Raw genomic sequence first — 14371 nt, 5'->3', positions numbered from 1 at the left:
TAAATGTTGTCCCAATCTAGCTTTAAAAAGTTAAGTTGGTTTAGATGTAAAAAAAATGTCTATGTCTAAATATTTTATGGTAAGTGATATTGGCTCATCTTTTGCTGTTTGCACCCCCCCCCCCCCTTATATTACTAATGGTTGAGTGGTGATATTCAGAGCTCATATTTTTACTTAATGATGTTTGTTGTTTGTCACCGTTACTGAAGTTTGTATGTTAAAAATGTGATCACAGTGATTTAGAACATTGCATGATTGTTGTTGCCAGATGGGCTGGTTTGAGTACTTCTGTAACTGCTGATCTCCTGAGATTTTCACAAACAACAGTCTCTAGTGTATAGAAAATGGTGCCAAAAACAAAAAACATCAGTACTGTGGCCAAAAATTGCTTGTTATTGACAGAGGTCAGAGGAGAATAGCCAGACTGGTCCAAGCTGACAGGAAGGTGACAGTAACCCAAATAAACACAAATAACAACAGTTCTATGAAAAAAAACATTTCACGTCGAACATTGAGGCGGATGGGCTACAGCAGCAGAAGACCACTCCGGGTTCCACTACTGTCAGCTACGAACCGGAATCTGAGGCTTCAGTGGGCACTGGCTCACCAAAATTGGACAGTAGACGACTGGAAAAACATCGCCTGGTCTGACAAAATCTGGATTTCTGCTGAGGTACACAAATGCATTTAGGCCCACTGCAGCCTCATTTTTCTGTTCTTGGCTGACAGAAGTGGAACCCAATGTGGTCTTCTGCTCTTGTAGCCCATCCTCCTCAAGGTTCGATGTGTTGTGCATCCTGAAATGCTATTCTGCTCACTAATATTGTACAGAGTGGTTATCTGAGTTACCATAGCCTTTCTGTCAGCTCAAACCAGTCTGGCTATTCTCCATTGATCTCTCTCATCAACAAGGAATTTTCATCCACAGAACTGCCGCTCACTGGCTGTTTTTTGGTTTTCCAATCATTCTCTATACACTCTAGAGACTGTTGCATGTGAAAATCCCCGGAGATCAGCAGTTACAGAAATACTCAAACCAGCCCGTCAGGCATCAACAATCATGTCCCATTTTTTCACCATTCTTTTGGTTGATGTGAACATTAACTCCTGACCCATCTCTGCATGCTGTCTTCCTCTTCTTGTTCTCGAATTGTAATGTTTATTTTATGATCATGTAGTTTAACTTGAATGAAATGTGGCTTTTTGGTCATTCAATGTGAGCGGTTTTGTGCCAAGGACCCTTCAGTGCATTTGATTTCTTTAAAAGGTTTCTCTCCACTTTTATGCCTGCTGGTCTAACATAATAGAACAGAACAGCTTTCCCTAATAAAAGACTAACCTTGTGGAATAGAGTAAATGAAGCTAAAGTGCCAAAACTCCATACATAAAGTGAATATTGGAGGCACTGGACGGCCAGCTACACCGATATAGAGAAAGTATTGGGCTCACTTTGATCTTCATGAGCAGACCGGCCTATTGGTGGAAGTCAGGAGGTTCAGACTCATTAAAAATACATTTGGTGACAGCATAATGGGGAGGGGGGTGGGGGTGAATGGATGTGTGTGTTCAGGCATCCCTGTCTCAACAGTCATATATCATCTCTCCTCACTGCCCTACAAGGTCATCATAAATACACATAAAGTGTCAAGTTATTTTAGCTCATTATATGTGTTGTAAAGGTGCTACCTTACCTGAAGAACCTGGTCACTTTAAAACACTGTAGTGCCTCCCCACCTGTCCATGTTTAACCACAATAGTGTGGTGTGTGGAACAATATTGCCCTTAGGTAAGAAACAATGTTGCCATCAATGTATACTTTATTTAAATTATTTTCATGACTGTTTTCTAATTGTGCTTGTCATCACATTGAGTCGCAAATGCATTTAACTGCGATGTAGAAAATACATTCCTGCACATAATTTTGTGAGGAACGTGACAGAGTGTAACCACTGTTCCATTATATCATTGCATAACATGACAAAATGATCAATACTTTCTTATATTCAAATATAGGTAACACTTTATAATAACTTTCACTACCAACACTATTACATTATAAAAGATCATTACTTTATATACATTCAAATAGTAAGAAATGTCATGAAACATTCAGAATATATTATATTTACATTGAATAAACGTTGCAAAGTATATTATATGCCATACATACAGTATATACATTAATGTTTGTTAATGAACGTTATTATTAAGTGTCACCTAGAATCAAATAAACATTCATGAGAAGGCTGCACTATGTCTCACACACAGAAAAGCAAGTAAACAAACCAACAAACAAACAAACAGAATGATGTTATAAAGCTCTTTCCCCAAATGGAAAAAAACGTCGTCATCAACTTTGGATTCAGCGGTGAGTTCAGCTCAGAAGGCAAAGAGAGAGCTCTTGTGTAACGTACAAAAATATTATGTGTAAAAAGAAATCAGTCATTTTCATAGTCTGTCCATCCTGACTGCCCCTCCTCCCAAGCTCTGATTAATTATGTCCGTTTTATTTTCCATAAAACATCTCCAGAAGCAGTTCTTCCATGTTGACCGCTCCGATGACCGGTTTGAAGAAGAGACTGGCCACCACGTTGGCGTTGATGGATCTCAGAATGGAGAGTGCGAGGAAGAGTTTGGCGAATCTTGCACTGTCCCCGCGGTGAATCATTCTGACATATTCATTAAGTGCTTGGTTTGCCTCGCTCTGCAGAGCCTGGATGTGATGTTGACACTGCAGCCCTGCAATATCTATGAAAGAGAGAAGGAAACTTGTTACATGCAGTACCTGAAAGACCTGATGCTGTTTAGGGCTCCTTGAGATAGAGGGCACTCAATGATTACCCTCTTAAAAAACTTTGACAACCAGTACGTTTGATTGCAATCAAAATCATGAAGTTACATTTTTTTATAACACATTACACCATTAACAAACATTATAACAAGCATAAACACAGTCTGAAATGTCATACTTTAATATATTTTTATATTTGGATGTGCGTGATCTTTGTTTAACACTGTTTAAAATTAATGACTTATTAAAGTTATCATGAAATGTTACCCTTTTTTTTCTGGTGGCTTGTTAATAATTTCAACAAGCAGACATTATTATTAATAGTAATAATACAAATTATAATTATTACATTGTTTAATGTTATGACTTATTATAAAATGTATTTATTAATATATACTTTTTGAATCATTCATCTTTTTTAAATAGTAGACATTATAACAACAACAACAATAATAATCATTGGAAGTTCATATAATTTGTTTAACATAGTTTAATGTTAATGACATATTATTTTAAGTAATTATAAAATGTTACCACATTTTTTCTGGTCACCTGTTAATAATTTAGTAGCATAAACAGTATAAGGTTGTACATGTTTTGTTTTTATTTTTTTGACATTGTTTAATGTTAATGACTTATTAAAGTTATTATAAAATGTTATTTTTATTTAATATATATATATATTTTATATATAAAATACTTTTTTAATTGTATTTTTAAAAAGCAGACACTATAACAACAACAATGATATTAATTGGATGTACCATTTAACATTGTTTAATGTTAATGACTTATTATTTACAGTATTTATACAATTTTACCCCATTTTTTGGCCACCTGTTAATAATTTTAACACGTAGCCAAGACACTATAATAATATGTATAATAAATAATGTATAATAATAATAATACATGAAGTTTGATATTGTTTAATGTTAATGACTTACTAAAGGTATCACAAATGTTTTTTATTATTTTATGTATTTATTATTTTAATTTTTTTGTTTTTACTTTTCTAAATATTAATAATTTTAGAAATTACACACTATAAAAAAACAATAATATTAATAATAATACATGAAGTTTGATATTTTTTAATCTTAATGACTTACTAAAGATATCACAAATGTTTTTTATTATTTTATATATTTTAAAAATATTTGTTTTATTTGTATTTTTTTGTTTTTACTTTTCTAAATATTAATAATTTTAGAAATTAGACACTATAAAAATAATAATAATAATAATAATAATAATAATAATACAAATTATTGGATATAAGTTAACTTTGTTCCAAACTGTTTAATATTCATCAGTTATTAATTAAATGATAACATTTAAAAGCTAAAGTTCTGCAAAACAAAGCATGTATGACGCTGTCCTAATTCAGGTATGACAGGCATCATGACTCACCTGGGTTGAACAGAATGGCTCCTTTTAAATACGCGTACTCCTTAGTGCTTATATCAAGTCCCCAGCATTTCCTCAGAAACATTTTAATACCCTGAACATCAGTCAACGCCACTCCAGCGTTCACATTACTCTGGTTCTCATGCTTGTCCTGTCCGCTCGTTAAAATCTGCTGTAGCATGCTCGGTTCGGGCGCCTCCGAGGTCTCAAAGTCGATCCTGTCCTGCGCCATCCCGAGCACCAGCAGCGGCGCCCAGCCGCTCCGCACCAGCGTGTGCTGGTCATCCACCGGCAACTCCCGAAAGCACGGCACGTTCTTTACGAACTTCAGGGTCTTCACCAGAACCGCGGAGGCGGCTTTGCATGTGGTCTGAGGGGAGCGCAGGGAGACCTTCCTCTTGGATCCGCACGCACAAGCGCGCATGGACACGGCGAGCCTCGGGGTCCTCGGCTGGTTCCCAAGTTGCGCAGACTGACTGTCGTTCTTTAAAATGCTGTACAGGATGCTGTTCTGTCTCCTCTCGCTGCTGCAGTGGCAGCTGCTGTCAAAGTAAGCCATGCTGCTGGCGCTGCGGAGACTGATGTCGTTTCGTTGTTGAAACTAAGATGAGCTTTACACTTGGAGACGTCCATGCACGGCTGAGGTCTGTGTGTTACCTTCCCCTCACATGCCAAATAGTTTAAAGGTAATGGACGCCTCCCACTGTCTTTCTCTAATATGCACATAGGGGGCGCTATAGTCCCTATTCGTCTGTGTCCAAATTGGTTTTGAACCGTTAAACACTGTACATACAGTAAAGATGATCTATACATTAATAGTAACATAGACATGTGTTTGTATACGTGTACATAAAGAGATCAGTGGTGTGACATTTTACTCATTCATTCCAAATAGAATAATTTATTGTTTATTTACTGTTACTTCCATTTGAAGTGCCCCATTGTAACACAAATGTCTGCTTGGAGGGACAAGTTGAAATTAAGTTTGTCTAATTTCGAGTTTAACTTGTATTGAACCTGGAATATTAATCTAAAGAGCAACAGAACAAAACTCAAAAAAGAGAAAAGCAGCTCTATTTAAAATACTAAACCAGTCATCTTGAAATCAACTTAATACATTTATGTCTAAGATGAAAACATAAATATAGTCCAAGTGATAGTCAATCAACACTGTCATAAAAAGTGAAACGATCACATTGCTATGATGGCTACACATTCAGACTTTTACTGCTTGTGTAGCAGTAGCGTAAAGTAACGAATTACAAATACTCACGTTATTGTAATTAAGTAGTTTTCCCCAGTAATTGTACTTTTTTTAGGTAGTTTAAAAATGGAATGCTTTTACTTGAGTACATTATAAGACTGTACTTTAAATGCACTATTTTCCCACCGTCTGTGTTCGCTAGTTCCCTGATTTTCTTTTTATCCATCAACGTGATTGGCTAGGGAGAGTCTCGTGACTCCTGTCAAATCAAATCAAATCACACGTAAAAAACTTGAATGGCAGCTGAATATCAGGCGCCAACTGTTATGTATGTTTAGGATGCCTCAAACACAGTTCAACACCTGAAAATCACGGCTGTACATGAAAAAGGCCAATTGCTTGATTGTGTCATGTGAGTTTAACTTGCTCAAGCCAGATATCAGTATTAATCCTGCCTCTACTTTGAAGAAACATAGCGAGGTAAATTTCATATTTCTGCTTACTAGATTCTGTGTGTCTATAATGTAGTCTGTAATTTAGCTATCTATAACTGAGATTATTGGGTTGATGTGTGAGATTAAGGCAATGTTATCAATAGGGCTGGGCGATAAATCACTCTTGATGTTTATCTGAAAATAAAGAGAGAGATGTCCTTGAAATCGATGATAAACTTTTGATTAATTTTCTATACTTAGCCTATGTTCTACATCTTGACAGGGGTGTTCATTACATCGATCGTGATAGCAAGACAACCACTGGTTGGTTGATCTAGATAAAATATTATAGATCGACTTTTTATTTCCTGACGTCTGTAGCTGCATGCTGTTTGATTGACAGGCGACTAATGATTGAGCGCTAATGCGGGTTCGTGCCTAAACTGTCAACAACACTTTATAATTCCGGAAATGCCCGTCTTGGTGAGGCATTAATGTATACGCAGTCAGTTTGGTCTAAAGTGAATTTTAACATAGCGTATTTGCATCAAAATATTGGACTTGAAGTGTGCACTGTGTACCAGTGGGGATTTCTTTAAGACTGCAAGGGAAGCTCAGCTTCCCCTATAATGTCAAAAAAATAATGGTCAAATATGTACTATTGTGTAAACAATTTATTGACTAAAAATGCGTTAGAACACGTTCATCTTGAAGACGAGTTCGTTCAGAATCAGCTACATTACATATAGCAGGTCGGCTGACTCTATTTACTTCTCATACATTCCCGTAGCGTCAGTGCATTTCCCTGTTGAAGCCGGCGTCCATTGACTTCAATGGGGCTGCTCTGAACAGTTTTTTCAGTGCTCGAAAATAGGCGGTCATTGGATAAATGCTGCGATTATGTCCGCCCACGGACGCTCAGCGTCTCTGGGGGTGAATGAGGAGTGGGCTGGCCTGGACTCGGGCTTCAGCGTGATGATTGGAGGATCTGTCGAAAGACTGCATCTCCTTTTGATTGACAGCGAATCTGTACTATAAGAAGTCACTGAAGCTATTTACGCTCAGTCCCATCGCGGATTTCTCAAGTGTAGTCGAAAGACAAACTGCTGCAACCTATTTCTTTATATTTGTTTGGCGAAATTGCTAGTCAATTTGCATAATACATTCACACAATTATACACCACATTCCTTGTTTCAGTTTTACCAAGTTTAATATATTTTTGTTTTAGAGCGTTACGTTCGTTCGTTCATTCGTTCGTTCGTTCATTCATTCATTCATACAGTAGGCTAGGCAAGCGTCGTGCGGGTGAAACTGCGCTACGATGGCAGAGCGGTGCTAATATTGTCGACCTGATTTTGGCGAAGCCATTTGAAAGTCTTACGAGGAAAAAATTAGAATTAAACAGCAGGGCAGATCAACACCTAAGATTGATTTAGTGCAAAAAATAGGGAAAAATAACAGGTCTTTTCAGCTCTCCTGGTATGACAAAGTTAGCTGGCTGACTGGAAGTGCTGTGACAAATAAAATGTACTGCTGGCCATGCCTCTTGATGAAACCATCTCACGGATGTGTTGTTTGGTCAAAAGTGGGGTTTGGAGATCTGTCTAACTTTGACAGGGCATATAAAAGACATGAAAACATGTCTTTTATATGTCTTATCTTGCATGTGCAAGATTAAGTTGCATGGGCAGGATCAGGGTTGAGCATGCAATCAATGAAGGTGCTCGCATTCAAGTGACTAAACATAATGAAAAAGTCAAACAAAACAGGGCCTTCCTAAACCGCCTTATTGATGTAACATCCTTGCTTGGCCGACAGGAGCTGTCATTTAGGGGACATGATGAGTGAATCATCCAACAAGGGCCAAGTAACACAATGGGCCAAGGTCGTTTAAGCAGCCTAGCTCTGCTGGCCATTGAGAAGACACTGGTCAAGTCACTGGAAAAGACGCCTAGTTGGTACGTAAGGGCAGAATTTACTTTTAAATAAGTTTATAATGTAGGCCGAAAATGAGCTTCCCCTCTTTGAAAGACCAGCAGCCGCCACTGCTGTGTACAATCCATCTATGTTCAGTTAATCTAATTGTGTTGGGACTATGTAAATAATATTTGTTGACAGTTCCCAGCTGCTAATTTTAATATTATGGTTTGAACAGATACAATTTAAAAAAGGTTTTCACTACACAAAGTATTTGAGTAGAGCCCACATTATAATTTAATTTCAGAAAAACCCATTTTCATTTGGTGAAACCAGTGACCACAATTGATACAAGTACAGTGAAAGATTCAGTGAAGACTGTAAGTGGCTCGTTCCATGTCTGTATTACCGGTGAGTTGTATAAGAAGCAAATGTTTTGCCTGAAGGTATTTATCCATTTACTTCTGACTACCAAGACAGGTGACAGTAGGATCTGTTTGGCACCAGTCCCTGTCTAGCCTTGCCTTGTTTGACAGTTTTACAGTAACATGATGTGTATGCCCCTTTCCTCTTAAGATCCTTTGATAATTTATTATTTTTGTTTCGTTATTATTAAAGTCCAGGGCCATCTGTATTGTGCAATGTGTTCCGGGTTTGTCTGAGGCAGACGGGGGTGTACTGATGTCATTGCTCTCTTGAAGACGATTATAAAAGCATATTGATGCCTGTATGGAAAGTCCTATCAAGGCACCACTCCTGATGCTGAATAGCCAAAGGACAAGTCCATGATGGAAGTGATGAAAGCATTAGAATATTGTGCAGCAAGACACAACTCCCACAACTGATCTATTTCAAAAAGAAATGTTTTTTAGCATTTACATCAAGGCCAATGTCAAACAAACAGCCTTCACAGCCTCCTCTAACACCCACCCCCCCACACATACACAACTTTGCATCCAACTAAGCTTCTGTTCAAGGTCAGCAGATCTAACCGTCAGTTTATACAATTGCTCCTCTACTACCTGTCTTCTTATTTGAAATTAGGACCGTATCTAGAGTAAGTTTGAGGGCCAACGCTCATGTCAACATCCCCAATCCACACAGACATGTACACACTCTGTCTCAGGACATACGTATGGGTTATCTTGTATGTCAGTAACTGTACGACGAACATCTGAAAGGTTGCTCCAGATAATCACAAGGCTAGAGTTTATATGTCATGTCACTGTTGAGTTTTCCATGTCATATTTGGGAAAGTTCCTCAGCTGAAATGTTTGATTATGTTAAAACTTTTTCTGACAATTTTTTTTTATAAATAAACAAGTGACGATGAAAGCAATAATATTAAATTCCATGGATGAACATTTACAAAAAAATAAAATATGATAGTGTTATTATTTTATTATTACACAGAAATAGGTGGGACTATTATTAAAATGAGTTGACCTCATCACCCCTTATTGTATTATATGCCAATGGGAGTCCAAATATGGGGAAATAAAACACTTTTTCTTTAGTTTTTCCAAAGTTGGAGAGCCAATTTAAAGATATATTAACATTCTTTATGATTATGGATCAGAGCAAACTTTCCTTTTTGTATCTTCATTTTTAAGACCCTTTATGGTTAAATCCCAGAGATACGGGGCTCTCAATGTGGCTCCATCTGTAAATTGATCAATTTTACCCATTGTCAATGGTTAAAAACCAAGTGTGGGCCACAAGAAGCTAGTTTTCTAGTCCAACAAACTTCAAACAAACCAACTTCTTGTCTGAAGTACAAATAATGTTGAAATTAGAACCTTTATTTATTTATTTAAATAAAAAAATATATACATATTTTTTTTACATAGACCTACATTTATTACGTGAGGTCTTAGGTTTAAGAGGGCATTGGGGCCCTGTAGGTTAGGGTTTGAGTTTATATCGTGTCCTATTTCCTGCAAAATGTTTGTTTTATTGATGTAATTGCAACAGTACTGTGAACGAAATGTTTGCTTATCTAGCTGATAGTGAGCAGTGTAGCTTGATAATATTGTGTGGTCACAATAGTTATGCTTCTTTCGATTTAGGTACTTTTAGGCCCGGTGACTCTTGGAGAGAGCAACCTCAGAGTACATACAGACCCCGGTTCTCCGATACGCCGTAGCTTGTTCCTCGGCCACTCCTCCACCCTCTAACAGACGACAGCCGCGCCTCTCTGGGCGGATCCAGCCCCTGGTGGACGGAACACCCTGCCGCGTTCTCGGGGAACAAAAGGGGTCTCCCCCGCTCCAGGCGGTCGGCAGCGAGCCCCTCCCCGCTCGCGGTCGGCGGTCTCAGACCCCGGCGCGTTTCAGCGGCTGGTAGGAGACTCCTCCGCCCCTGGCAGCGGCCCTGACTGCTCCAGGCGGTCGGTTATCAGCCCCTTCTCCCCTCGCGGTTGGCGGCAGTTCCTCAGCTTCCAGGCAGCCGGGCTCCTCGTCCGCCCGCAGATGGTCGTGGCTGCTCCGTTGGGGTGGACGGTAGTGGCGAGAACTCTACTACCATCCCTCCTCCTTCCGGGGTTTTGGCACCAGTGTAACACAGTTCAATGGAAAGGAGGAGGCGAGAACCGGCTTGACCACATAAATAATATTTTAATGATTAACTTAAACAAAAGACAAACACCCACACATGACGGACATGTCCATAAACGATCTCTCTCTCCCACACCATCCTCCACAGTTGGCCTTTATCCCTCTCGGAGGCTTGATTAGCATAAGGGATGGGGTGTGTAGAATCACGACCCGGCCCCGCCCTCCGCCCTGCCACAATACCCTATCAAATACGTGAGCGCAGATGCGAACGCTTGGCCACCGCTTTGAACATGCTTAACGTGCGTTTGTGTGTTATTGTGGTGGGAACAAACCTCAGTTCTCAAGAGGGCGATTGATTTACCCTCAAAAGTCTGTGCCATTACACTGGATGTTATCACGGAAAGTTGCTAATAACATTTGACTTTAACTTACTTGCTCAGCAATATTCAGTTCACTAAAGCAATGCTGAGAATGCAGCGTGTACTTGCGTTGGGTTACGAATTGTGCTCTGACTGATGCCTCAGTGTTTGTGTTGCATAGAGTATGCTTCAGCCTTAAGTTTTTCCTTCTTTCAAACTTTTAAAATCTATGCTGTACACTTTAAATTGAAGACTGACCATTCAGAACTGAATTTCGAGTTCATCAAAAGCCAGAGTTACTGCATTTCCCATAATGGCTCCCTTCATTGCAAGGTCATGGTCAAGCTGGTCGATTTGTGATTTGTGGTGTGTGTGTGCGGTGTGAGAACTATTTCTGGTTTCTAGATTCATCCTAATTTCATGGACTGGAACGCATGAATCATGATTAATAAATTTGACAAAGAAGGCAGTTTTAGGGCAGCGATTTATAGATGTTAAAACCAACCAAGTTATCATGTTTATAAGCCTTTTTAATCATTTTTACCTTGTTAAAGGAATATTCTCGGTTCAATACAAGTTAAGCTCAATCATCAGCACTTGTGGCATGTTGATTACCACAAAAAAATATTTTGCCTCTTCCTTCCTTTTCTTTTAAAAAAAGATTACAGGTTACAGTGAGACACTTACAATGGAAGTCAATGGGGCCCATTTTTAGATGGTTTATAGACAGAAATGTCAAGCTTATAATTTTTTAAAAGCACTTACTGTATATACATTTTTCTGTTAAACTTGTCAAATAGTTGAGCTGCAAAGTTGTTAAAATAGTCATTTGTGTGGTCATTTGAGGGTTTTAGGGTTTACAAAGTTATGTTATCATGGCAACAAAGTTGTAAAATTGGAAATAACTTTACACAGAAAAAGTTAGTAAGCGATTTTATCACACTAAAATCTTCTTAACACGCATATTGTTTATGTCTTTTGGCTATCATTTTGAAGCAGTGAGAATTTTAATGTTTATAGATTGGCCCCATTGACTTCCATTGTAAGTGTCTCACTGTCACAAAATCAACATTATGCCACAAATGCTGTCGATTGAGCTCAACTTGTATTAAACCCGGAATATTTCTTTATCCCTAATTTAATAAATGTAATGGCATATGTTGGCAGCCTTATTAAGCTAGTATAAAAAACTAAATAAAAATAGGCTTTTGCATTTGAGATGCACTCTTACAAAAATTGGGTTAGTGCCCAATATGTATCTCAATACAACTACATGAGTGTTGATTTCAGGATTGTGAAACAAATAGCACATACGCGGTATACAGCCTATAGCAGACCACTGTGCTAAAGTTCAAATGAACTGCTGTTTTCATGGTCAGTGGTTTATTGGTACAGTCTGGTGCTAATGTTTACATAAACTTCTGTGTGGAAACTAAATCCAGTCTCAGCGTAGATCAGCCTCCCTTCACTGACAAGCATAAACAGAAGACAGAAAACAGCCCACCAGGTTGTCATGACCCAAAGAGAATAAGAATTTGGCTCAACTTTTCAACAGCAACCTTGAAGAGAATGAAAAAGCTCTTTACTTTTAAAGACAACGCACTGCAAGAAAGAAAGATATTTTTGCAAAAATAATTAACATGAACTTTCTTGTGCAAATTGTTCCTGCTTCCTTGTTGTGCAATGACTAGTTCGGTCTGTTACTATAGTAACTATAAATCGAATTTCTTCCTGCCTGCCTCTATGACTTTACCCATAAAGTGATATGGCCTTGTGTCGAAGAGAATTACAAATTGAATACTCCTTTTTTCAAGGGCTTCTGTCATTCTGTCTGTAGCTTTCAGAGGTATGGGAGAGGAAATTCATTTGACACACTGGTATGCGTGCTAACCTTTGTGTGTGTGTGTGTGTGTGTGTGTGTGTGTGTGTAAAGAATAACTATTCAATATCTAATAAAAAAGTTTAATGTTTTATTGTTTCACAAACAAACATTTTACAGACGCAAAAGTATAAAAGAGAATGTATCTGGCATTCAATTTCTATTCAATTTCAGTCATAGAATACATAGAGCATAAATCACTGAAAGGTCCTTTTCTTAAATTCAGACTCAGATAACGGAATAGCTAATTTAGCTACAGCGGCGTCCACATTTTTTTCCAGCAACAAGCTACTTTTCCAATGAATAATGGTGTAACATGATGGTCCGTGTACCCCATGACAAAACATGGCATTGCTTTTTGTCACTTTGTATTGTGCACACAGCAAGCTAAGCAAACCGACACATAATAGACCTTATTCAAAGCAGCTCCATATTTGATTTTTGACAGGAATGAAAACGAGTCTTTGAGGGATAGACTTGCTGACCATGTGTACATGGACACCAGAAAGCAGGTTATTGCAAGAAAGCAGCGTTCATGTTTACATACACTGTATAAACGGCATACTATTTTCACCTGTATATATATATATATATAAGTAAGCAGCTTTCTCCATAGCAACATAATTACCCTGCGATGCTTGTGTAAATAACAAACATGGTATCCGAGGAAGACCTCTCTGTTGCTTCACTTTATTTCCAGATATTCCAGAGTTGTTGCTGTGTTTGTTTCCTTAACTTTCTATCGCAACCTGCAGTTTCCCTTTACATAAAACTCTGGGATTCCCCCAACCGTGCATATACGTGAATGTGAGGGACTGTTGATATTTTACAGTGGTGTATATAAATTAGTATAGTTTATAGTGTATGTGCTTTTACTCGCAGAAATGTTTTATTGACTTGTTGTTGGGTTCCATCCTGTGACGTTTGTCATTCGATCTGTTCCACGCACATGCAAACTCTTCAAAAACCTGTTCGAATGGCGCGTATGTGTTTACATGGCCACAAAAGCAGCTTTCCCCGGGAGAAAAATAGGTGCGTTAAACCACTTTCTCTTAATCCCTTAAATGGCGTAAGGATGTATCTTGCCAATAAGTGGAGTTCCAGAACGTTTTATTAAGTGCATGTAAACATGATCTGTCTCCTCAGTGACATACACTATATAAAGCTATCAAAAAGCTCCTTAAAAGAAACCCTAATAAGTTGACTTTACTCAGTTGATTAAGTAAACTCGTCCCCTCAACCGAATGGGGTCAACCAAAACTTGAGGAATTAAAGGAATAATTCACCCAAAAATGAAAATTCTCTCATTATTTACTTACCCCGATGCCATCCCAGATGTGTATGACTGTCTTTCATCTGCAGAAAACAATTGAATATTTTTAGAAGAAGATATGTTCTTTAATGGTCCAAAAGTCATATTTAGGCAGCATAAAAGTAATCCATGGACTCCAGTTGATCAATAAATGTTTTCTGAAGCAAATCGATACATTTGTGTAAAAAATAAATCGATAATTAAAACGTTATTAACTTTTAAAAAGTGCTTCCTGCCAGCAGCGGACGCAAAGCATGACTTTGGTGCGTCGGCGAGTTCACCCGACAATTCGGAAGCGGCACTTATTTACAACAGAAGAATGAACTTCACGTGAGATTTCGGCCAATTCAAAACATTATCAGAGCCCTGGATGTTAGTGCCGATTTAAAGTTAAAAACGTTTTAATTATTGACTTGTTTCTTACATACAGTAAACCTATCGATTCGCTTCAGAAGACATTCATTGATCGACTACAATCGCGTGGATTACTTTTATGTTGCCTAAATGTG

The 14371-nt window shown here is 38.1% G+C and overlaps 1 protein-coding gene across 1 annotated transcript; it reads right to left on the bottom strand.

The window, feature by feature from the left end:
• Positions 1-1809: 1809 nt before the first annotated feature.
• On the bottom strand, positions 1810-4837 carry nr0b1 (nuclear receptor subfamily 0, group B, member 1). The gene is made up of 2 exons (XM_052101834.1): positions 4205-4837; positions 1810-2748 (listed from the first exon to the last, which is right to left on the bottom strand). Exons 1-2 carry the CDS (start codon positions 4758-4760, stop codon positions 2507-2509), a joined length of 798 nt encoding a protein of 265 aa, XP_051957794.1. The 5' UTR covers positions 4761-4837; the 3' UTR covers positions 1810-2506.
• Between the last annotated feature and the right edge of the window lie 9534 nt (positions 4838-14371).

This window comes from Xyrauchen texanus, chromosome 32 (genome assembly GCF_025860055.1).
Source record: "Xyrauchen texanus isolate HMW12.3.18 chromosome 32, RBS_HiC_50CHRs, whole genome shotgun sequence".
Lineage (NCBI taxonomy): Eukaryota > Metazoa > Chordata > Actinopteri > Cypriniformes > Catostomidae > Xyrauchen > Xyrauchen texanus.
This window is presented reverse-complemented; position numbering and strand designations above follow the sequence as displayed.